The following is a 25,755-nucleotide window of genomic DNA, read 5'->3' as shown; positions in this document are numbered from 1 at the left end:
ACTGCAAAAGCTGAATAAGGGCAAGAGACTGGCATACTTTAATGAGGACTCTTTAGTCACTACCGGACCACCCCATCAGCTGGGGCCCTAGCTGTGGAGTCCTGAGATTCCCACACAGACTTGATGGACCTACACCCCAAATAAATAATTTCTTAATGAACGGTTTAAAAAATATGAAAAGAGAGAGAGAATGCGGATGGATGGGAAAGAGGGAAACTTCTGTGGTGTGAGATATGTGGGTCTATAGTGTCACAGAGGAAGCATGAACCATCAGCTTTCTGCCTCTGCTCTGCTCCCAGCGACATACTCAGGGCCCAGTCACTTACAGAAATGTGAACCTTAGTATCAACCTCTAGGCCTTCCCTCCATCCCAATTTGGCTGTCTCTACGCAATAATCAATAACTTTAAAAAGTTTTTAAAAAATAGAGTTAGACAAGGCAGAAGGTGCAAAAGACAGAGAAGGAGATGATGCCGATGGCAGAGAGCAGAAGAGGGAGAAGAAGATGATGGAGATGGCTGAGAGGCAGAAGATGCAGAAGAAGGAGAAGATGATGGAGACGGCGGGGAGGCAGAAGATGCAGAAGAGGGAGAAGATGATGGAGACGGCGGGGAGGCAGAAGATGCAGAAAAGGAGAAGAAGATGATGGAGATGACCAGGAGGCAGAAGACGGAGAAGGAGATGATGGAGATGGCGGGAAATGAGAAGACGCAGAAGAGGGAGAAGGGGATGATGGAGATGGCTGGGAAGCTGAAGATGTAGTTCTCCCTCTTCTGCCTCTCCTCACTCCCCGCCATCTCCATCATTTCCTTCTCTCGCTTCTGCATCTTCTCATTCCCTGCCATCTCCATCATCTCCTTCTCTCTCTGCATCTTTTCACTCCCCGCCATCTCCATCATCTCCTTCTCTCTCTTCTGCATCTTCTCACTCCCTGCCATCTCCATCATCTCCTTCTCCCTCCTTGCATCTTCTGCCACCCTCCATCTCCATCATCTCCTTCTCCCTCTTCTGCATCTTCTGCCTCTCAGCCATTGGCATCATCTCCTTCTCCCTCTTCTTCATCTTCTGCCTTCCCGCCGACTGCATTATCTCAGGATTATTCCAACAGTCGTACAGATGCCGGTAACATCTCTTGTCCTTGGCAGTTGACCTGGATTGCTGTTTTTTCTTTTTTCTTTTATATGATTAACATTTTCAGGAAATAACATTAAACAGAACCACATTTTTTAAAGACTGGCTGTACACTTTAAAATGGCAAATTTGGTTTTATCTATATTTTACCACAATTAAGAACATTTTTCCCCATGGACTAAATTCCCCAATGAAAAGGCAGAGGCATCCAGATCAAATTAACAGCCATGAGGACTTACGTATTATGTCTAAAGAACCCCACTTTAACCATGAAGACAACAGTTAGGAGACAAAAGAACAGAAGCACCAGGAGGAAGACTGAGTGGCTGTATTAACAGCAAAGTCAATTTCAGAGCAAGAGCTTACTTACAAAAGATCACTCAAACATCAGAAAGACTTCAATAACCTTGACAGGCTTGTTCTGGGGGTGGGGAGCCCTCGGTGTGCATCTCTATATCTGTCCCAGCCCTCTCCTGACAGCCTCAGGGAGGCTCCCTCCTTTCCCAGGCACATCCTCCCTGTACTTGAAGCCCCTTCTTTACCTGCTCAGATACCCCTCCATCACTAAGATACTCCTTATTTTGCTTCATCTTCTCTCCTGGAATCTTCCTTGGAATAATTAAACTGCATTCCTAGGTCACGACATCCCCAGCCTTCTCCTCCTCTGCACACCAGACTGCTTGAAAGTGATGCCCATCTAGTGATGTCTATCACTCACCCTAACATAGGCCCCACCCTCCCTCAGTTGGCAGAGAATCCAAACCTTCTTTCAGTTGAGTTAGTGGATTTATCAAGGAGGACTTTGCAAATGGCAACTGTCATCAATTTTAAGTGTGTAGTTTTGTGAGTCAGGGTGAGTGTGGACAGTGATGGTAAGGCACCCCCACCCCCACGCCTAGAAATCTCCTTGTGCTGCCAGTCTCCTTCTCCAGCCCCTTACTGGGGAAACCTAGCTTCTTCCCTCATAGTTTGCCCTTTTCTAGAATGGCTTATAAGTGCTATAATACAGCATCCTTTTGTGTTTCTGTCTTTCCTTTAGCCCTTGGCTACTGATATGCTCCCACCCCTTCCATCCTTATTGCTAAGCCCCATCATAGGGATACAGTAAGATGTCTCCGTTTTCTCAGTGATGGACATGTGGGCTTCTCCCAGTAAGGGGATTTCTCAACAGCATTGCCAGTACCCTTACGCTGCCCTCTTTCTTGGGTGAATCCCAGCAGGGAGTGTCTAGGTCTTGTAGTAAACAGATGTTGAGCTGTATAAGACAAAGTCAAGTTGTCTTCAAAGTGAGTGGACCATTTTGCATATGCACAGCAGGCATATCCAAAGGATGCCACACCCTTGCCACCACCGGGTGTTGGTAGTCTTTTCAAAGTTAACCTTCTAAAGGGCTTGATCAGATGCCAGCTCCCGGAGATCTCCCACTGGGTCTTCCTCTCTGAGAAATGGGTGCAGAAAGGGGGCCAAATGTCTTTAGAGACAGTGGTTATACTCCCCACACACACAGGTGGGGAGATACTCTAACTCTGTCATCAACCATGAAGACTTTCCTTCCTTCCTTCCTTCCTCCCTCTCTCCCTCCCTCCCTCTCCCTCTCTTCCTCTCTCCCTCTCTCCCTCCCTCCCTTCATTCTTTCTTTGTTCTCTCTCGCTCTCTCCCTCTCTCTCACCAACACACTGCTCAACTCTGGTTTACGGTGGTGCTGAGATTGAACCTGGAACCTTACAGCCTCAGGCATGAAAGTCTTCTTGTATCACCATTATGCTTTCTCCTCAGCCCCAGATTTCTTCTCTGTGGCTTTTGGGCAAAGCCCATCATCACATCACAGGGGTGAATCTGGGCAGGAGGCCTGCTCACAGGTAACCCATTAACTCCCTGAGAAGTTCTGGAGGCCCCAAAGGGAGGTAGCTCATGCTTCTGGAAGGTGATTCTGGGGCTCCTCCACCAGTGAGAGGCAGACAGCAGGAACGGAGTGGAGAGGTCGCTGCTCATCAGCCCCTACACCCCAGGGCGGCTCTGCTTCCCTGCCAGGCCCTCAAGTTGGAGCCAAGAGCAGCATAAAGTTCCAAATCTCCCAGGAGTGCCCAGAGAGCTGGGGTGCAGAACCCAGCCCTGCGAGAAGGGAGGCAGATGGCAAAGGAAGGCTCACTCATGCTTCTGCATGTGAGACAGCCCTCCCAGGAAGGACTCCAACAAGCCCCAAATCCCATCAGAAATGCATTCATTCAAAGAAACCCAACAAGGCTCAAAACAGATCTGGGTCTCTTGGGTCCCAAGACATGGAGAAGGACAGAAATAGGAGACAGACAGAGTGGGCAGGCAGGAAGAGTGGCTCAGTGTCCCCCCCACCCCCCCCCGCTGGGATGCAGGTGGCTCAGAGCATCAGCTGTTGGGTGGGACGCAGATAGTTAGTTTGGGGATCCTCGGGGCATCCCGTCCATGGTTCCTTTCAGCTTGTGCTTGTGAAACAGGCTGTAGAGTACCCGCAGCGTGCTCTTGGTGTCCTTGTTGACGATGTCTGTGGGCAGCAGAGAGAAGGTCTGGGTGGGGGGTTGACCCACCACCGCAGGGAAGCCAGCACCCACTCAGACTTCCAGGACCCATTGCCTGGGTCAGCCCCTCTCCCACCCCATCACAGCTCCCTGCACGCAACACAGCAGCACCTCAAGGTCTCTGGACAGCCTAACCCCAGGGTCCCTGAACCCCATCTCCTCTCTCTGGGCCCTCTGCACCCTGCAGAAGGTGGAAGTCTTAGCCAGATTTTATCTACCAGCATTGCTGAGTTTGAGGCAGGCTGTGGGGGCGGGGGTCAGGCAGGCCAGGGCACCCAGCCTGTGCACACTCACCCTCAGGGCTGACGGGGTGGCTCAGCAGGCCTTGATCCTTCAGCAGCTCCAGGGCCAGGGTGACATTGTGCAGCTACAATGACAGGACCCCGTAACTGCGGGTGAGGCCTCCCCAGCCCAAGCCTGGACTGTACACATGCCCATATGGAGGTTGCAGAGGGAGCACTCTCACGGGAGCACCAGCAACTGCATTGTGCTTGCACCCAGATGCCAGGGAGGGCCAGCAGGGTAGCGCACCTGCTCTGCCATGCACAAGACCTGGGTTCAAGCCCAGCCCCCACCACGCTGGAGAAACCATCTCTGCTGTGGTATCTTTCTTTCTTTCTTTCTTTCCGTCATTCATATTTTTCTGTTTATATTTTCTGTTTACTTTTTTACTTCATTGGATACAGCCAAACAAAACTCTAGAGAGAAAGGAGAGAGAGAGAGAGAGAGAGAGAGAGAAAGGGAGGCCTTTGTAGCACTGCTTCACCACTTATGAAGCATCCCCCTACAGGTGGAAGGAGGAAACTTGAACCTAGGTCCTAGTGCTTGGTAGCATGTGTGCTCAGCCTAGTGGGCCTTTGCCTGGCCCTGTCTATCTTTCACTTTCTGAAAAAGTTAGCCTGGACCACTGAAACCCTGACAACAAAAAGGTTCAGGGGAGGGGTGGGGAAGGCAGAGTGTGTTGAGGACTGTCTCCCCCTTTTTTCTAAATTTAATTATTAATTAATTAATTAATTTGATAGAGAGAGAAACTGAGAAGGGAGGGGGGATAGAGAGGGAAAGCGACAGAGAGACACCTGAAACCCGGCTTCACCACTTAAAAGCTTTCTCCCTGCAGGTGAGGACCAGGGGCTTGAACCTGGGTCCTTGTGCACTGTAATTTGAGCGCTTCACCAGGTGCATCACCACCTGGCCCCAGGACTGTCCCTTCTACAGCTGGAACAAGAGGCTGTCACAGGGTGACACTGCTGCCAATCAGGTGGGCTGTGCCTCTACAGATGCCCAGACCAAGATGGAGAAGCAGGTCTCAACAGAAGAAGAGGACTCAACGGCTGCTTCCTGCCAATTCCGGAAACAAGGGCTATTGTTCCCATGGTCACCATGATCTTCTCATCATGAACACAAGTCATGGAGTGACACAGAGTCAGTGTCAGAGGGGCAAGAACCCAGCTCTTCACTCTGCATGGTGTTCTCCTGCCCTGGATGTGAGTTTCAAGCCAGAGACTCCCGAAACACTATCCAAAGTGTGAAAAGAAGATTGTCTGTGACCGGGAAAGCTGGTTTCAACAAGTTCATAGGGGTTAGAGAGAGAAGTCACTGGGTAGGGTACATGCCTTGCCAAGTGAGTGAGCAAGGTTTGAACTCTGGTACCATATAGAAGGTGCTCTAGTCTCTCTCTCTCCCTCCATTTCTCTCTCTCTCTCTCTCTCTCTCTCTCTCTGTGTGTGTGTGTGTGTGTGTGTGTGTGTGTGTGTGTTTCCATAGACTGAAGAAGCAATTGGGGAATGGAAGGACTGAATGCATGAGACCCCAGCTCTTTAAAAAAAAGACAACAACAAAATGCCTTCTGCAAATCTCAAACCAGTTGTGGAGTCTCATGAGCCTTCAAAATCCTGTGTCCCCCCCACCCCCCTATATTTGACCACAGCATCCATGTGTCACAGGGCATCTAATGGGGCCAATATTTAGGTAGCTCTTACTTCATTTATTTTTAAATATTTCTTAAGTGGGGGCGGGGGTGATGCATAGTGGTAGCACAGAGTCTTACATGCAAAAAGCCCCATGTCCAGTCCCAGGACAGCTAGAGCTAAGCAGTGAAGGAAGAAGAGGAATAAAAGAATTTTTTAAATTTTCTTATGTTTTAATTTTCTTATGTTTATTTAGTTATTCCCTTTTTGTTGCCCTTGTTTTATTGTTGTAGCAATTATTGCTGTTGTTGTTGGATAGGACAGAGAGAAATGGAGAGACGAGGGGAAGAAAGAGAAGGAGAGAGAAAGATAGATACCTGCAGACCTGCTTCACCACCTGTGAAGTGACTCCCCTGCAGGTGGGGAGCCGGGGACTCAAACCGGGATCCTTACACCAATCCTTGCACTTTCCACCACCTTTTGTGCTACCGCCTGACTCTCGCAAAAGAATTTTTTATTGGGCACCGACTATGCACTTCTCAGGCACGGCTGTGCCCTCTGCAGGGAGTGTGTGTTTTGAGAATGACCTCTTTCAACACCCTAGAAATGATCAAACTGGCTTCTATTTGTCACACTTTGCTCCACAACATTCAGCTGAATCGGGAGTGGATGCCCAGGCTCAGGAACTCTCGCAGCAGGGCCTACCCAAAGCATCATTTTTCTTCCATGCACGGTTTGAGATGATGAAGGTAAAAGCACAGTGTTCCACAGAGCCGAGAGAAGGTTAAGACCCGGGAGGATGCGGGCAGATCCTCGTGAGGCGAAATAATTGAATGTGGGAAGAAACCAGAGGTTTCTGGCTCCGGTGTTTGGGTTTTCACAGAGCTGATGAGCTCCCCCTCTCCTCCACCCCTAGCTTCTCTGCCCGCTACGAATGGCAATCTCGCGTAAACATGCTTGGCAAGGAAGTTCTGATAATGAGAAATCCAATTTTTCGAGGCCATTCTGCCAAGATAATTCTGCGGGCAGCCCTCCTCCGGAAAGGACTTGTTTCCACCCTCTTCAGCTAATGACCACTTCAGCATTTCTATTACATGTCCCTGTAGCCAAGATGTCAACAATATATCATAATAATTCCTTCTCAGGGCTTGAACTAAGAGCTATTGCATTTGTCCCACTATAAGCTGCCTCCTGTTAAGAGGTTTCTAAAGTCCATAGGCTCAGCAAGCTAGTTGCATGCAGAGCTGCTGGAAGCCTGAATTTTGTCCCTGGCTTCTAAACAGTATTTGGAAGTGTGCAAAAACACTGAGCACGGGCAGGGATAGATAGCATAATAGTTATGCAAAGAGACTCTCTCATGCCAGAGGCTCTAAAGTCTCAGGTTCAATCCCCTGTACCACCATCAGTCAGCACTGATCAGTGCTCTGGCTAAAAAAATAATTAATTAATTAATAAACACTGAGCACAGGGGCAGGGCAGTGGCAAACCCAGCTAAGCACACATGTTACCATGCACAGGGACCTGGGTTCAAATATCTGGTCCCCGTCTGCAGGCGGGAAGTTTTACAAGTAGTGAAGCAGTAATACTGGTGTCTCTGTTTCTCCCCTCTATCTCCGCACCCCTGTTAATTTCCCACTGTCTAATCAAATATAATTCAAAATTTTAAAATAAAGGGGAAAAAACAGGAGCTCCCTGGAAGGAAATAGGAGGCAGTTCTGTTTTTGTTTTTTTTTAACTAGAGCACTGTTTAACTCTGGCTTGTGGTGGTGCAAGGGACTGAACCTGGGACTTTGGAGCCTCAGGCATGAGAGTCTGTTTGCACAAAATCTTATGCTATTTTTCCTATCTGACTTTTGAACAATCCGGGAAAATTCAAGGGCCAACCCACCATGAACCAACATACTTCCTGCTGGCCCTTGAAGACCACACATCACTGAATGTTCAGTGGGTGTGACGTAAGCTTCTCAAAAGCAGGAGCCATGACAGATTGCCCTGATGGGCCCCATACACAGTAACATCAGGAAGGACCTCAGGAAAGGAGCAACCAGATGCTTTGGTAGGTGGTGCATTGGATAGATGGATGGGTGAGCAAATACACAGACAGGAGATAGCTATATGGCAGACGGATGGATGGATGGATGGATGGATGGATGGATGGATGAATAAACAGGTGAGAGGATAAAAGGATGAATTGGCAGGTAAGCAGATACTGAGTGAACAAGTGAATGGTCAAGTCAAATGTAAGGGTGGGTGAATGGCAGATATATGTACAAACTTCCCCTCCATCATTCACTCCACCTGGAAGTGAACATAGATGGATAATGCCGATGTCTTAGATATGTCTGGGAGACTTACCATTTCTGCAGGAGAGCTAGGGGTGAGGTAGAATTCCTTCAGGTGCAGGAAGAAGCCTTCCAGCTGACCAATCAGCAAAAGTAAGATGACCCCATCTGCAAACTGCAAAAGAGGAGATGGGGAGCAAAGAGCCTGGGGCTCCCCTCTGCCTTTCACAGGCTGACTTCCCTGTGGAACTCACACAGCCTCCCATCCATTCCACCCCGGTTCCATGGCTTCCAGTTCTTAGCAACATCGCCCCGCCAGATATTCATTGGGATTTGGCATCATCTAAGTTCATTTCCCACGTCTACTCTCGACCGGACCTGCCAATATACGCGGATATCTTTGCCCACCCTGTCCAATACTTGATGTCTCGTCACCCAATCTGGTCCCCTACGCCTACACTGAACTTCTCTGTTCCAGACTCTTGGAAACAGAGTTGGCAGTCAGCTGAGGTAAAGAACAAACACCTCATCACAGACCCCTACAAACGTCAACCCGGCTTTGACCTAGCATGTTATGACTGGGCCCTCCTCAATTGCTATCGAACAGACCATGGCCGGTGCACCGCTATGTCCCATGGCTGGGGAGCCAGAGACGACCCGAACTGCCCCTGCGGCTACAGACAGACTATGACCCACATAGTCAACGACTGCCACCTCTCCAGATTCAAAGGAGGTCTCGAAACTTTACATCAGGCTCAACCTGACGCTGTTGACTGGCTACGGAAGAAGGGCAAACGCTAGAAGAAGAAGCCTCCCTTCAAGAAGGTTCAAGAAGCCTTGAACTCTCTGCTGAGAATCGGGTTATTGTGGACATTGGAAGCAGCAGCAATAGCTGTGAAACAGTTCTAGAACACCTGGCACATATTATATGCTCAATAAAATGAGCACTTTGGGCAGTTTACTGCGAAGGATCTCCCCCACCATTGCCTCTGAAAGACCACATCCTGCTGCCTGCACATGGGACAGAGAGGGACAATATTCTACCAGGAAAGGGGGAGTGGCACCCCAGGCCCATCTTGCCCACCACCACATTAATATTTCTGTCTGTGTGTTCAGAGATAAAGTCGTCCTCCGCCACCACCAGCATCTCGTATGCTAATGTAATCCTGTTCAATCTCTTCAAAGATACGAAACACAAGATTGGATACTGGCAGAAAAAAAACCCACTTGAAGTCCTTAATGGAATTTCTTCCTATTAGGTCTCTCCTGACGTTATTAGTTTTTCCCTGCAATCTTTTCTACTGATATTGCCTGGTAACACCAACAAAATACCAGGAATTTTAAGATGCCCCACCTTTTAACCCATCGGCTCTAAATATCAGTCATACACCTGCCATTATCTTAGCAAAGCAGAGGCAGAGGGTTGGGTGGCAGTGCATCTGGCAGAGTACACATAACATCAGGTGCAAGGACCCAGGCTTAAGCCCCTGTTCCCCATCTGCAGAGGGGGTGATTCATGAGTAGCGAAGCAGTTTTTCAGGTGTCTCTCTTCCTCTCTTCTCTAGCTTCCTCTCCCCTCTCAACTTCTCTCTGCCTATCAAATAAATTAGGAAAAAAAAAAAAGGAAAAAATGGCCTCTGGCCTCTAGGAGCAGTAGATTCATAGTGCTGGCTCTAAGTTGCAGTGACAACCCTGATGGCAATAAAAATGAAAAAGAAAAGAAAGAAAGAAAGAAAGAAAGAAAGAAAGAAAGAAAGAAAGAAAGAAAGAAGCAAAGATGAAGCAGGTAGAATGTAAACCTCAGGAACGATCCTGCTTATGCCCATAGGAGTGGCGGGTGGTATACCAAACATCAGACGTTCCTCACCTCATTTTATAGCTCATAGTTCTCCTGTACCTGCTTCCTTAGAAAAGGAGCCTGAAGTTCAGAGAGGACTGAGGCCACACAGTCAAAGCAAGGGGTGTGCATCAGACTCCAGGCTTCAGGAGCTCCACTTTGCTATACTGTCACCCCACAGCACACACACAAATGTCCCCAGTGGCCACTGTGAGCCAGCAAGGAGCACCAGCTCTGAGGCCTCTACAGCCAGAGTTCAGATGCTGTGAGGACTGAAGAAAACAAACGACCTCTCCAAGCCTTGATATCTGCCTCTATCATAGAGGGGAGTGTCGGTGCCCACCATGAGGGGCTGTGGGAAGAATTCCACAAGTCTGTGTACACAAAGCATTTTGCTCAAGCCTGGTACACAGTAGGGGCTTTGCCAGTGTGAATGATGAGGCACAAGGAATTGAGTCTCACAGCTGAGGCCATTGTCAGCCGTGGCCCACAGGGACAGGGCCTGACCTCACAGCCCTGCTACACTGTGGGCAGAGCCTGGCGTCTAAAGGGTTCCATCACTGTCCCGGAGACCTGGCACTGGCACTTGCCTCCCAGCTCTTCATGTTGAGGGGTGCACGGGGCCTGACCAGGACCCACTGCACCATGCCCACCAGATCCTACCACAGCCCCGGGCACAGGGCACACACCCAGTCAGGACCCCCACTGAGTAGGGTACACAGGGCCAGTGCACATGCTGTCACTCTGACAGTGTGATGGCTGCTCCTCCGTTTATTGTGGAAAAGATGAAAAGAGAACTGATGGTGCTGAATTCACAGCAACAAAAGTTAAGTGGTCATGGCATAGATGGGCCCCTTCGTAAGTGCTCCCATGGTTCCCAGATCACAGGGTACCCCCAGTAGCCCCAAAGATGATGCCATCATCATCGGGGGTGGGGAGCCTCAAGGTCCAGAGAGGTGACATACCCCAGGCTGCATAAGGAGCTGTGGTTTCCCTGCAGAGCCTGTACCCCTTCCTGCTGTGGTCCTTCCCTGCCCGGCACCCCAGCAGCCCTGCCTCCTACCTGGGTATCCAGATTCTGCACTGACAGCCCCAAGCGGTCTATCTTCTGGTTGACGAACTGCACGATGGCCTGCCCAGAGAAGACAAAGCCCCAGGCCCGGGCTCTGGTTGGTGGCCGCCATGCTGGGGGCCAAGGCCCCTGGATGAACAGCAAGTCCCAACAATTGAGGGTCCTTCCCTTTGTCCCCCAGGTAGAGGGAAGGGTGGCAGGAACTTTGATGTCTCTTACCTCTTTCACTGCACCCACTTTCTCTGGAGCCACCTTAAATAATTCATCAAATGCATCCTCTGAAGACAGATCCAACAGACACCTCATTACAATGCTATTATTTCCATGCCCAACAGGGAAGTCTTTTCACAAAAGTTCTCAGAGGAACCAGTCTGTTGGTGGGGGCTGATATTTTATCTCCAGGCTTTTTTTTTTTTTAATTGAACAAATGGGTCTGGGTTCAAGTCACTGCTGTTCTGGTTGTGTGGCCCAAGGTGGGGTGTATGGGTGCAGGGGTGGAGAGAAGGGAAAACAGCCTCCATCTCTGTGTCTGGGTTTATTCCCTCATCTGTCACTGAGGCTGATGGCACCACCTAGGTGGGGCCTTGGCAAAGGTCAGAAGTGGCTTCAGGTAATGCCATGGCCACTGTGGGGAGACAGTCCTTAGGCACAGACAGCCCACAGAACTGTGTGGCAGAATCTACCTGCCTCTCCTGCCAACCAGTCACTTGGGGGATTCTGAGCAAGTTACTTCACCTCCCTGTCCTTATTATCCCAGGGGAAAGCAGCCCACATGGTACAAGGTTACATATGATACAAGGTTACATATGATACAATGTCCAGCACCCCAGGGATCAATGATAGAAGCATCTGGGTCCCTTCCAGACCTCTAGGCTTGTGACCAGGGAACTGTGTCCCCATGGGACCCAGGAAATGAGGTGCTCAGATGACACAGGCCAGAGCAGAAGGAATAAGCTAGAAAGATGATGAGGAGAGTCTGCTCACCCTCACCTGTGACCCACTAGAATTCCACCCCCATATATCATACCCACTCATGTGTGTACACACACACACATGTGCATGCACTCACACACATGTACAACCCAGTCAGCCTTTATTCTGCAGGTGTGGTGGTGCCTCTTATAGGACCCTCTAGCCATATAGCTCTGTGTTCCTAGTGGGGAGGGTTTGGGAGGGGGTAGTAATGCTAAAATGGACAGCTGAATGAGCTGCTGAGTAGGTGAATGGTGTGAATGAATGTGTGGGTGGATGGACTGGTAGATATGTGGATGGATGGATGGATGGATGGATGGATGGATGGATGGATGGATGATGGATGGATGGATGGATGATGGATGGATAGATGGATGATGGATGGATGAATGGGTCAGCAATCATCTATGCCAACTGACTGGGGAATGAATGAATAGAAAGTGGCCAGATCACTGAGTTGACTGGTGACAAGCTCTGTCACAAAAGCAAAAGCCACAGTGTGAAACAGTCATTATTGAGCACTTGCTACTAATCACACTCACACATTCTCCCTAACCCTCATCACCAACGGAGAGACAGGTGCCATCATTCATCCCACCTGTTCAACAAGGAAAGGGAAGCCCAGATGGGCTAAGGCACCTGCCCCAACTAGTTCAGTAGCTGATGGATGGGGGAACTAGTGTTTGAACCCAGAACTTACAGACTTCAAACAACTCCAGCATATGGCAAGCATAAATCCCTCCACCCGTGGGAGCAATACCAGGAGATGGGACAGCCAGATGCATAGGCAAACAGACAAATGGACAAGCAGGAGTCTAGAGTTACAAACAGCAGACCTGCAAGGAAAGGTGCTCTAGCCCCCCAGCAACCTCACCATCCCGTATCTGTCTCACCCTCCACCCCACAAAAGTTCACCCTGTTACAATACTCACGTGAGGACTGGTCCTTTTCTGTGCTGAAGGGAAAAGTCAAGAAAGAAAAGAACAGACAAATGGTTAAAAAAAAAAAAAAAGTCTACTGAGTTATTGTTTCTTAAGATGACAAAGGCTGGTTGGCAAGGCTGATAGAGAAACTGGATGCTGCTTTGTGTTCCTAGCGGCTCTGCAAGCAGGCAGGAGCCGTGGAAAACAAATGCAAGAGATGTCCATGCCCTTCCCGGAGGAGGCTCCCTACCTGGAACTGTCTGGATCTTCTTGTTTGCACGGTTGCTATTTTAGTCAGGGATGGGGCGGGGGTTATTATACACACCATAAAACACACAAATTCTAAGTTTACAGCCTGTCTGCTTCCATACCCATAAACCCCTGTGTGATCACCACCCCCAATGAGGGACAAGAGCTTCTTAGCATCCCCCCAAAAGACTCTCCCACTTCCCAACCCCCCCAACCTCCACCCTGGCAAACATGAGCCTTGCTGTGGTCTTTCCAGCCTCAGTTTTGTCTGTCCTAGAAATCCCTGCAAGTGGAATCACTCAGAGCTCACTCTCATGTGTCTGGCTTCTTTCATTCTGCTTTTATGATTCCCAACTGGTGTTCCTTCGTGCTGTTCCAGGTTTCCAGCCCAGCCCCACCCTGCAGAAGCCAGAGTTCAAGCCCAGAAACACACTGTGTTTTGCTAACGAGGGCTTCTGCCATGTGCCAGTGTGGAGCTGGGCCTGAGAGGGATGTGGGGAAGAAAGCCAGGGCTCAGCACAGATACAGATGGCTGGAGGGAAGACCCTGCACGATCCCCATCCACGCCACAAGCTGAGAGCCAGCCAGGAGCTGACACAGAGCCTTCCAAGCTCATGGGAGGAAAAGGGTGGTTGAAGAGTGATATCAGGGTCAGGAAGTGAGAAGGAAGCCCACCCATACCTGCCTGCTCAGCCTCCCCAAACTCAGCATCAGGCACTGGAGTTTCAGCACCCAAATGCCAGTTCAAAACCCTCTGTGCCTGGGGGGCTGGGAGGTCACTTCTGGCTGAGAGCAGCAAAGTGGGCGTGGGCAGGTCCTATGGACCAAGGTGCAGGAGGGTCCTTCCACGCTTTGCCAGACACAGTTCAAGTGTGGGACACAGTCTTCATTTGTCACTGACACCATCAGTATGAGGCCCCAGGCCTCAATCCAGTACAGCTCCAAGATCCACCAGCCCAGGAAGCTCAGGGTTTAGCTGTGCAGCTGGGGGAGCCCTTCCCTCCACCACCCACCCCATCATTTATAATCTTCACAGACAAGGCCACACCTGGTAGGACCAGCAAGGTGGAAGGCTACCCGTGGGTCTGAGAGAACCTGGAACCTGGGGAGGACTCTCCCTCAGTGACCAGGTCCCGACCCAGTCCTGCTGTCATCCACTCTTACAAAACCACAGCTCACCCCTGGAGACATAGCCCCTGGCCCTCCCTCACCTGCATTCAGTGAGCTGTTCCACCAGTTTCTCAGACTTCAACCCACTCTTGGTGCTCTAAAAAAGAACAGAGTAATGAGGACAGGGGAAACAGCATTATGGTTATACAAAAGAGACAGATTTTTGTGCCTGAGGTACCAAAAGACTCTATTTCAATTCCCAGCACCACCATAAGCCAGAACTGAGCAGTGCTCTGGTAAAAAAAAAAAAAATGCCATGTAGTCAAGTGTACATGTTATGTTACCATTCACAAGAATCTGGCTCAAGCCCCTGGTCCCCACTTGCAGAGCTAAAAGCTTCACAAGGAACAAAGCAGTGTTGCAGGTGGCTCTCTTTTTCTCTTCCTCTCTGTCTCCCCCTTCCCTTTCAATTATTCTGTCTCTATACAACAAAAGGACAGAGGAGGAATTGAACAACCCTGTAGTCTCTGAGAATCAGGCCTGATGCTAAACAAAGTTTATCCCCCACTCCCTCCTCCAGGAAGCCTCCTGAGAAGCCCTCACCACTGTGGTCCAGCTTAATTTTCTTTCTTCCTTGAAACTCAAGAGGAAGATGACTCTGTCTAACTTGTTGTCCACATATCTCCAGAGTCTCACAGTTGGTAGGCATGTGCTGGTCTGAATAATGAGTGGGTGAATGGATGGGTGGATGGACAGGTGGTCGGAATGATGGATGGATGGATGGATGGATGGGGAATAGTCTGATGGATGAATGGATGATGAGTGAGTGAGTGGATGACAGATGGTTGAAATGATGGATGGATGAGGAATGGTTTGATGGGTGGATAGACGATAGGTGGATGGGTGGTTGGATCCACATAAGTATGTATGGATGAATGGATGGGTGATGGCTAATGCAATGGATGGAAGGATGAAAGGATAGATAGTTGGATATGCATTTATATGGCTGAATGAGGAGTGGTCAGATGTATGGATAGTGGGTGAACTGATAGTTGAATGTATATAAGTCTATATCAGTGATGGATGTTTGCATGGATGGATGGATAGTTGGATGAATGAGTGGATGATGGATGGGTAAGTGAATGAGCAAAGGAATGCAGCCACCTGTGACTTACATGAGAAGTAAAAACAAAGCCAAGAAACTGCTCTGCGGAGAACTTTAACCAGTGGTTTGAAAAAGTAACCATGAATTCACCCAGACTTGGCTAGACTTGGCTCACTCTGTCAGACTGGGTGAGTTGTAAAAACAGGACCAAAGCCCATTGCTCCTCAGGTGCCTAAAGGTTGGTGCAGGGAGCAGTGAAGGAGCAAGTGGGGTTCCCATTTGTGGTGCCCAGGGTCTGCCTGAGGGAGAAGCAGTAAACTGTGCACAGGCAGAAAAAGACAACCCTGCGGGTTGGAGAACCCATCCACCCTAAGGGTCCCTGGACCCACTGGCGAGTAAGAGGCACAGCAGGACGTTGGGAATACCCAGGCTCATCCGCAGTGTAAGCTGGGCCAGTCAGCCCAGCCCTGAAGGGCCCACGTATCCAGCCTTTCCCCACACAACACCAAACCAGCCCCCCACGCTGACCTGGAGGGATCTGGCATTTCTCACAGCTCCTGAGAACACAGCCTGGTTCTACCACCACCCTGTGCCCACCCCCAGCTCCATGTAGGGTGGTGGGGACCCTGGGTACTCTTGGGCAGGAAGCCCCATGCCAGCCCCTCACCTCCATGAAGATCACCTCCACCTGGACATTAGGTGGGAGGGGCAGGTCCGGCTGGAAGCGTGTGGCCAGGGCCACGAGGAGATGGAGGGTGGCCAGCAGGTCCTTGTTGAAGATGGCTGGGAATGGAGGGAGCAAAACTCAGAGAGAGGGAGACACCCCCACCCCCACCCCACCCTGCCAAACCTGAGACCCTCCTGAGATGGAAGAGTGAACTTCTGCAGACCAGGAAGCTAGATGCCTGTAGGAGAAATGGCTCAGCAGGAAGAGCCTTGCCTTGTGGAGCTGTGACCCCTGACCCTCTTGCCGACACTGCATATGCCAGGGCAGTGCCCCACCTCTCTCTGCCTCACTGTTCAGAAATATTTTTTAAAATGAAGGTTCAGTGGCACACTCTTTACCAAGTGCAAGGACCTAGGTTCAAGTCCCCACTCCCCACCTGCAAGAGGGGAAGCTTTATGAGTGGTGAAGCAGTTCTGTAGGTGTCTATTTTTCTCTCTCTCCCTCACTCTCTTTTCTTCCAGGGTTATCGCTGGGGCATAGTGCCTGCACTATGAATCCACTGCTCCTGGTGGCCTTTTCTTTTTTCTTTTTTCACTTTATTGGATAGGACAGAGAGAAATTGAGAGGGAAGGGGAGACAGAGAAGGTGAGAGAAAGATAAACACCTGCAGACCTGCTTCACCACTGAAGAAGCATCCCTGCTATGTGTAGAGACTGGGGGCTTGAACCCAGGTCCTTGTGCAGGTTCTTGCACTTAGTACTATGTGCACTTAGTACTATGTGCACTTAGTACTATGTGCACTTAACCAGGTGTGCCACTGCCTCATCCCTCTCTCTCCCTCTGTCTCCCCCTCCCCTCTCAATTTCTCTCTGTCCTATCAGATCAAATATAAAGAAAAAATATTTTAAAAAGAAGTGGATGAGATGGGTAAGTGGGAGAAGAAGGAAGAAGGGGAGGAAGGGGAGGTGGAGGCAGAGGTGATGGCGGAGGAGAAAGGAGGAGGGAGAAGAGGAAGAGGAAGAAACACTCCGGCTCTTCTGGGAAATTGGGGTCTAGAGAGACACATTCAAACCACAAACAGGGAGGTGGCGGTAGCACAGCAGGTTAAGCGCATGTGGTGCAAAGTGCAAGAACCAGCATAAGGATCCCGGTTCAAGCCTCCAGCTCCCCACCTGCAGGGGAGTCGCTTGACAGGCTGTGAAGCAGGTCTGCAGGTGTCTTTCTTTCTCTCCCCTCTGTCTTCCCCTCCTCTCTCCATTTCTCTCTGTCCTAACAACGACGACATAAACAACAATAATAACTACAACAATAGAAAACAACAAGGGCAACAAAAAAGGAAAAATAAATATAAGCAAATATTTTTTAAAAACCACAAACAGTCACACTTTGCCCCACTTCTAAACTAGCCTGGGGTGTAGCCCTGTGTGCTGTGCATGGGGCTTTAGGCTGAGAGAGAGGCCAGCTGCAGGGCTGTGCATGGTTGGAGACAAGCTGGTTTTGTTCTTTTCCCTTCTCACCAGGGCCTTGCGTCTGCTGAATGTCACCACCCCCAGTGGACTCTTTCGCTGTTTGCTTTACTATAAGATGAGAGAAAGAAAGACAAGAGACACCACAGCACTGCCCCACTCGTGAAGTTCCCCCGTTTGCACGGTGTTCCCAAGTGCCTGAGGCTTGAACCTGGGTCCTCATGCATGGTAACATGTGCAGTCTGCCATGGGAGGTCTCTCCAATTTGACCAGCTGAACAAGTTAATTGTGGCTTCATTTATGGGCAGTGCTAACAACACCGGTACTGAACATGAAACTTTAAACCTTGTGATGACGGCAGGCGTCCCCACAAACTGTCCCATCATCAACCCCACCCCCAGCCTCAGAGAAGCGACTTAGATCTTGCAGTCTCTGAAACATGGGAGCGAGAGCTTGGAAGGGCCGGGAATTCAGAGCAGAGGTCAGCAGGGAGGGTCAGGCGTTGCACACACTCGTGTTTTGCAAACAGGCACCACTGACATCATTTGAATAGACAAGTGGCATGGGACTGCCAGTGTCTGGGTGGCAGTGGGTGACAAGGCAGAGGGCATTCATCCTGGTGCCCAATAACTCTGCGTGTAGATAGACTGTGTTTCTTGCTGGGTGCCTCAGAAGCAGGGTAGAGGGAATGGGCCTAACTCCAACCTCCTCCCAAGCCCCACAGCCCAGACACACAGCTGGGGAGACAAGGCTAGGTGCCAGAGAACACAGCTCCCCCTGCTTCCCGGCATCTGTGCTGGCCTGAGTCACCACATACTGTCCACGCTCCACCGGACGCCAGGCCCCTCCACCTGCAGGCTCTGGTTGACAGCCTCCAAGACCTGCGCCAGCTTGCGCCTCTGGCTCCCCGCTGTCAGGGCTATGTCCTCCACTTCCAGCTTTAGCCCTGCCAGTCTCTCTAGGGGAGGGAAGGAGGAAAAAAGAGAGGGGGTATAGGGGAGAAAGGCTTCAGGGCAGTGGGGTCCCAGACTAGGGGAACCCACAGGCCTATGTGATCCACAGGAAGTTAGTGACAGCCTGACACAGCCCAGGTCCCCAAGCTGCCCTCCACCTTGCTCACACCATGCCCATCCCTGAGTCTGAGCACATATGTGGGCCTTCCTCTCTGCAGGCTGGCACTGCTAGTGGCTGAACCCTGACTCCTGGGCCCATGTCCTGACTCCCCACCTTCTTCATCCTCAATCCCAGGACTCGGCACTAAATCCCTCAGAGCCTCAGATTTGTCATCTGTAACTTGGGAACTGTGGCAGCATAGAGAGCTGTTCTCAGGGGCCCTCTGCTCCCTCAGGGAGGCAACCAGGGCTGCTCTGCAGCAGGTCTGAAGCTCTCCGGCCCAAGCCCATCCCTGCCCTGGGAGACTTCACAGCTCTGTGCACACAGCAGGCCAAACAGCATCTCCCAGCAATGGAGGGAGAGGTGGCGGGCTGTTGAGCTGGGAAAGAGGGGGCTGCAGGCCAAGAGGAGACCCTGAGGAGGAGCACCCCAACAGACACAGGAGAGCCCTCCTCCAGGTGCCTGGGGCACCCACAAAGGTCAGTCTTCCCAGCTGTTTCCAGAGCAGCCCAAGAGCAGGGGAAGGTATCTCTAGCTGCCTAGCACCCACAAACAGCAGGCACCCCACAAATGCCCCAGAGGCCGGCAAGCAGGGCAGAACCCACAGTCTGGCAGAGAGAAGACAAGCATGGTGCCCCCCAACCCGTGCTCAGTGAGATGAGAAGGAGGGGAGTAAGTAGCCCTCCTGGAGGGCTGGTGTGGCAGGGGGTGGAGCTGGAGGAAGCTCCCTGCAAGCAGCCACTTACGGAAAAGGTGGTGCAGGATGAGCCCATCGAATATGTCTTCCTCCAGGCTGCGGACCACAATGTGCTCGGGCAGAAGCTGGGTATTGATCCACTCCATCAGCACCTGGAGCAGAGCCCGGGGTGCAGGAGGGATGGGGGTCACTCCTCACTAGACCCCTTGACTGCCTGAGCTCTGCCACAGCCCAGAAGGCCCTCTTCCTACCTACCAACTTCGACTCATCCTTCCCAGCCCCATTCATTGCATGTCACCTTCTCCAGGAAGCCCCCCAGGATCTCCCAGACTAAGTGAGGTATCTGCTGTAAACTTCTGGAAACCCCTCCACACACACACATCTGCCCATCACAGTCCCAACCTTAGGGTGCTGTCATCTGTCCACACCAGGGGTTGCTGTGTCACCAACCTGCCCTTCTGTGGGCACACCAGCTAACTCTGCTGCCTGGAACCATGCCCGGGCAGGAGTCAACTCCTCCTGAGAGCTCATTGGCTGGGGGTGGTGGAGAAGCACTTCCTTCTCTAAGAGAGAAGCCTTGACCGCATGGGATGGGGTACAGACACCCCACTACCCCACCCCAGGCAGGACAACTCAGAAGGGCTGCCTCACACTGGCTCTCAGAGGCAGCTTAAAGTCCCAGAGCTATCCTCTCCTCTATCACTCATCCTGGGGGTCTCCTGCCTTTCCCACTCACTCTCCCACATCCCTTCCTCATCTCCTGCCATAACCTCCCAACTCAATTGTAAGGAAAGAAGAGAGGGAGGGAGGGAGGAAGGAAGTGGTGCAGACTTGGAGGTCTCCCTGGAGAAGGCAACAGAAAGGCTTAGATAAATAGAGTAGAGGAAACAGAGGTCCAATATATGCACTCCTATGTTTACAGCTACATTATTTCCAGTAGTAAAAGAGTGGAAGCAGCCTAAATGCCCATGAACAGAAGACTAAATAAAGAAGTGACGGAGGTGGTCCGGAAGGTGGCGCAGTGGATAAAGCACTGGACTCTCAAGCATGAGGTCCCGAGTCCAATCCCTGGCAGCACATGTACCAGAGTCATGTCTGGTTCTTTCTCGCCAGGTATTAAAAACAAAGTCAGCACTCAATAGCAGTTCTCATACAGTCATTCAACAAACCTCCAAGGCACCTGCAGGATCACCACTCATACAGCTCAAGGTCAGAAGGGCAGGAGGCAGGGGTTTTCTGCAACCCCCCAGAAGAAGAAGGCCACCCTACCTTTTGCAGTTCTTCAAACTTGGGCTCTTTGCGGGAAGTGGGTGGCAGGAATTTCTTCTTTTCTCCTACAGAGAAGCAGAGCCAGGCATGGAGGTTGACCCTCCCACTATACACACACACACACACACACACACACACACACACAAACACACACATGCAGACAGGCAGACACACAACCACACAACATGTACATGCACACACATAAAGACACAGATGCATACACACATGTTTGCACATAGGTCCACATACAACACATGTGTGCACACATTCACATATGCATGCACGCACACACACACATTCTGTACACCAAGCATCCAAGATGACCCATGTTTCTGGAAGTTTCTGGCTTCCCCCAGGCTGTGCCCACCAAGCCCTGGCACCTTCCCCTCAGTCCCATTCCCAGGCACTGAGATGTATACAGACAGGACTGCGAAACCCCGCAACCACTTCTTTCTGTCTGAGACTGCTGCCTGCCTGTCTCTGTCTGGCCACCATCCCTGGTACAGCAGTCTCAGGCTCCCTCTCCAGCTGCCTGGCTCCCTACCCTGGGGAGGGCCCCCATGCCCACCCTGGCTCACTCTCTGAGCCCAGCAGCTTCTGTTCTGGGAGCCCTGGTCAGCAGCTCCTTCATGATAGACTCACATCACCTACAATGTCAGAGGGAACTATTAGATCATCCCAATGGACACTGGGGAAACTGAGTCACCATGCAGGGCTATCCTTGGCCTCAGTCACCTCTGTCTTCATGTGACCCAGATGGACACTTCCTAGTTGTTCTAGAAATTTCCCTGTGCTGCCCACTTGGCCTTGTTTCAAAAGCAGGCCACCTAAGGAGGCAGGCAGCCTACGGAAAGAAGCCCAGGGGAAGGGGCAGCCAGGTGGTGGGGCACCTGGCAGAACATAACGCATTATCATTCAGAAGGTTCAAGCCCCAGGTCTCCACCTGCAAAGGAGACACTTCAAGAGTGGTGAAGCAGGGCTGCAAAGAGAGAAGGATAGCTGCCAGATGACTTCACTCATGGGTGAGAGTTAAGGGCTAAAACAAGACAAAATGCAGGGAGAATCATTAACACACTGTGGCCTATGCAACAGAGCCAAGGGCTAAAATGGGGGCAGAGGGAGAGGGGTGAAGGAGGTTTGGAGGCCCAGTTCCCTGTGAAGGTTGGGACGGGGGTGAAATGTGAAACTGTACACCAATGACAAGAACAGTCATGGCAATCAACATTTCCCCAACAAAATAGAAGAGAAGATGCTTGTGGAGTGTGTGAATGAATGAATTAATTAATTAATTAATTAATTAATTAATCTAATGGTAACCTCCCCCCTTTTCCTAGACATGATTCCTTGGCACTCAGAAGTCTCCCGTTACAGCTGTTTGGCCGAACTTCAAGTGTCTCTAAACCAACAATAAAACAAACAAATAAAAGTATTTTCTAGTCCACTAAGCCCCTGGCAGAGAACTCAGCCCTTCAGACCCAGCCCACATCACCCTGGGGCCTCACTCCCCTAACAGCCACTTTCAAAGGCTGTGTCCGAAGCATCGAGGTGAAGCTGCATTCTGCTCTCTTACTGAAATGAGTTCACACTTCCTCCCTGCCACCATGATCACTCTCTCACTGTCGCAGGAGCTCCTGGGAACTCATTCTGAGGCTTTGCCTAGCTGGACCCGTGGGAGCTTTCTGGTCTGTTGTTTATTGGGTTCTATCCTATGCTGATGACAACCTTGGGTACCTGCTTTCTCCCTTTTGTCACACCAGTTCCCAGAAAGGAGATTTGGGGGGCAGTGGCCACAGACTCCCCTAGCTCAGCAAACAGACTTCCTGAAACGGGGACCCACACCCAGTGAATTGCTCAAACTGATGTCCATCCATGTTTTAGGCAGCTATACATTTGTTGCTCTTATTGCTGTTGTCCTTGGGGTTTCACGACTCCAGACTGACTTTTTCTCCCTTTATTTGAAAAATGTCTTTCTTTTGGGAACAGGTGGTAGCACATTTGGTTAAGCGCACACATTGCAGTGCACAAGGACCCATTGTTCAAGCCCCCGGCCCCCACCTGCAAGGGAAAAGCTTCACAAGTGGTGAAGCAGGGCTGCAGGTGTCTCCCTGTCTCTCTCCCTGGCTATCTCTGCCACCCTCTAAATTCCTCTCTGTTTCTAATAAATAAATTATATGTGAGTGTGTGTATGTATACATATACAATATATATATTTTTAATTTTCTTTCTTTTGGAGTAGAGACAGAGAGAAATTGAGAGGAAGGCGGGTGAGAAAGGGAGAGAAAATAAGAGCTGCCTGTAGACCTGCTTCACCGCTTACACAGCAGCCCCTCCTGCAGGTGGGAGCAGGTGCTTGAATGTGAACCTTGCACATGGTAACATTTGCACTCAACAGGGTGCGCCACCACCCAGTCTGATTTTAATTTCCCTAATCTTTGGAATGAGTGCTTTACACTACTAGCAAGGTAATTACAGTACAGTTCTACATCACTCCCATTACCAACGCTCTGTGCCCCCACCCCCAGTGATAACCACTAGAGTCCTCCCAAAGCCTTAGAGACAGGATGGCTTTCTCCAGTTTTTTTTTTCCCCTTTCTTTATTTTCTTTCTTTCCTTCCTTCCTCCCTTCTTTTTCTTTCACAAGCTCATTTTTTGTTGTTGTTGTTGTTTATTTTTATCATATTTATTTATTGGTTAGAGACAGCCAGAAATAGAGAGGGAAGGGAGTGATAGGGAGAGACAGAGACATCTGCAGCACTGCTTCACCACTCGTGAAGCTTTCCCCCTGCAGGTGGGCACTGGGGGCTCAAACCCAGGTCCTTGCACAGTGTAACATGTGCGCTCAACCAGGTGAGCCACCTCCCAGCCCCTCATTTCCCATTCTCTGCACTCCACATATGAGTGAGACTACCCAGTAGTTGTCTTTCACCTCCTTACTTCACTAAGTATACACACCCGCAGTTCCATTCATTTTTGTCCCAAAGAATACAATATCATACAGACTGTTGTTTCCCCAGATAGAAAGGAGAAAGACACCACAGCACCAAAGTTCTCCCCAGTGCAGTGGGGGCCAGGCTTGAACCTGAGTCAGGCACAAGGCAAAGCAGATGCACTATCCAGGTGAGCTATCTGGCCAGCCCAAGAAGCCCACAAGCATGAAGGGAGCAGGTGAGCAGACCATCACCTCAGAGGTGGCAGACTCTGCCATGCTACAAAGAGGCTGAAGAGCCCAAGGTCTGGAGGCCTCGTGACTTCACAACAGAATCACCTGTCACTCTGTTCCACTCTTTTCCCATGCCTCGCTCCCCCATAATTAAAGAGGGTAACAATGCCCAGTCCCTGAGTGACCCATGAGATTCTGCTGTGAGGAATATAGGGGTCACTGTGGAAGATTCCAGAAGGCAGGGAAGTCAGGTATACACAAGAGGGCCCAGCTGGGGGCTGAGCAGAACTGGGGGCTGAGCTCACTGCGTGGAAAGCAGGGCCAGGCTTGGCATGCCTGCATGCCGAGCCCTGCAGACCCTGCCCCCCAGCCTCGTAGGACCCACCCCACCCCTGCCTGGTGGCAGGTACCTTGTGGAAGCTCCTCCACAGGAGGGCTCACTTCCTTGGGGAGCTGCAGCAGATTGTAGAGGGATTCGGTCTCCATCTTCTCCTAGATGACCTGAGGGATGCAGGGGACAGAAGCCTGATGAAGGGGCCCCAGACACCCAGGGCAAGTGGAGGGGGGGTGGGGGTGGGGGGTTTCTGCCCACAGCATCCACTCAGGGCAGAGCTTCTACCCCCCAAAATCCCCATATGCCACCAAGGACATCAGGACACAGAACCCATCGGAGCAAAGAGGCCCCAGAAGCCCTCAGGCCGAGCTCAGGAGGAAGCAGAGCTGGGTCTGTGGAAGCAGGTGGGTGGTAGGAGTTCATTTGAGGTACACATGCCTGTGGGCACCCCAGAACTGTGGGATCCTGCAGGGACAGCTCCAGGCCCACCCCCAACGCCCGCATATCAAGTCCAAGTCAGGCAGGCCCAGAGCAACAATGCCAGCCTTCCCAACCCCCACAACCCCTCGTGCCCACTGATTTGACTCTCAGAGGCTGGCTTGCCACCTAATTCCTAATGGGGCTCTCAGATGTGGTATGGGGTAGTTTTGGGAACCACACAGCTCCTGATACCATTACCCTTCTTCCTGTCGAGGTCCTTGTTACAAGCAAGGAGCTGCTCTGCCTCGGCAGGAACAGCAGATTCAAGCCTGCTGCAACCTCCTTCCGGTCCCACTTACTTCCTGCACGACTGCAGCCTGGTTCCCCACCCCACCCCACCCCCACAACCCCAGGGCTCCCCAACTAGACACAGGGGCAGGCACCACAAAACAAAAGGTGGAGATCAGCCACAGCCCCTGGGATCCCCCACATCTAAAGCGTGATGAAAGTGCTCACAGGGGCACGGGGACCAAGCTAGCGTGGGGGATCCCCCAGCTCCATCCTGCCCTGATGTGGTGGGGATGGGAGAACAGGGACACAGCCACCAGGCCAGGCCCTGTCCCCTGAACTTTCAGACCTCCTCTGGACACCAGGACTCCACACTAGGGATGAGAGCTTCTAGAAGACAGCAAGAAGCCAGTCTGACTGGTTAGGAGCCCTGAGTGATTCTTCCTCCCTCTGGCTGACTTTGGGCAAAGCCCCTGCCCTCTCTAGTCCTGACACAAACGAGTTGGAGTCCGCACTCTCCAAAGGCAGCCCAGTGGAGTTGGGAGCTGCCTCACGTGAGAGGATGGCCTTTCCTACCCATGAAGATGGTTTGGTGGGGAAGAGAACACTGGTCCCCTGGCTGTGTGTTGGCAGAGGGGGGCAGCAAGATAGACCTGCCGTCTGGTGAGGGCAGCCTGTTAGGCAGGTCTCAGCCAGGGCTGCACCTAGCCCTGTTTCCACCTGGCTGCTGTGCCCTTCCCCAGGTAGGAAGCCCAGATTCTAATGGCGTGGGGGGCGAGGGGGGTGAGGAGAGTGGGTTCCAGGGATATCAGGCCCCTTGGGCCATGTATGACCTGAGAAATGGTGGGCCCAGGTGCTAGACACACTTACCTGGCTATTCCTTCCTTCCAAGGAAATGAAGACCCCGGGGCTCAAACTGTGTTCCCAGTCCCAAAGAAAAGCATGTTCCGGTTCCCTGGTGCTGGAGGAGGCTGGCTCAAACAGTTCACTTCCTCTGAGGCTGTGGTTTCTGCAGGGCCGACTGAGCTGAGGCAACAGTGTGCTTCCTCCTCCCAGGCTGTGGGGCCGGGTGCTACCAGTGTGATGATGCCACCAAGAACCTACCAGAAAGCCCTCAGGAGCCCCGGCCCACCCAGAGCACCCAGCCAGAGCCTGGCCAGCAACCTCACAGGCCACTCAACCTCACCATCTCTTGTACCTTC

At 51.2% G+C, this 25,755-nt stretch overlaps 1 protein-coding gene and 1 long non-coding RNA gene across 5 annotated transcripts in view; one reads left to right on the top strand and one right to left on the bottom strand.

Annotated features, from left to right (window-relative positions):
- The window catches only part of LOC132538020 (uncharacterized), a 33,543-nt gene extending 28,533 nt beyond the window's left edge, over positions 1-5,010 (top strand). The window contains exon 3 of the long non-coding RNA XR_009549429.1: positions 4,800-5,010. This is a non-coding gene — a long non-coding RNA (uncharacterized LOC132538020). The remainder of the gene's footprint in view (positions 1-4,799) is intronic.
- On the bottom strand, positions 1,441-25,755 carry PARVG (parvin gamma). Of its 4 annotated transcripts, none has more exons than XM_060189129.1 (13): positions 25,424-25,751; positions 23,922-24,012; positions 20,352-20,416; positions 19,132-19,234; positions 18,090-18,230; positions 15,807-15,922; positions 14,136-14,191; positions 12,685-12,707; positions 11,000-11,058; positions 10,772-10,909; positions 7,945-8,046; positions 3,977-4,049; positions 1,441-3,648 (listed from the first exon to the last, which is right to left on the bottom strand). In XM_060189129.1, exons 2-13 carry the CDS (start codon positions 23,995-23,997, stop codon positions 3,539-3,541), a joined length of 1,062 nt encoding a protein of 353 aa, XP_060045112.1. In that variant the 5' UTR covers positions 23,998-24,012; positions 25,424-25,751; the 3' UTR covers positions 1,441-3,538. The 4 variants fall into 4 exon arrangements, with proteins under 4 accessions (XP_060045112.1, XP_007522274.1, XP_060045114.1 ...); XM_007522212.3 differs by having other exon boundaries at positions 10,772-10,840; positions 25,424-25,747; XM_060189131.1 differs by lacking the exon at positions 18,090-18,230 and having other exon boundaries at positions 25,424-25,755.

Source organism: Erinaceus europaeus, chromosome 4 (assembly GCF_950295315.1).
Source record: "Erinaceus europaeus chromosome 4, mEriEur2.1, whole genome shotgun sequence".
NCBI lineage: Eukaryota > Metazoa > Chordata > Mammalia > Eulipotyphla > Erinaceidae > Erinaceus > Erinaceus europaeus.
Note: the sequence above shows the minus strand (reverse complement) of the source record. Positions and strands in the feature narration are given on the sequence as shown.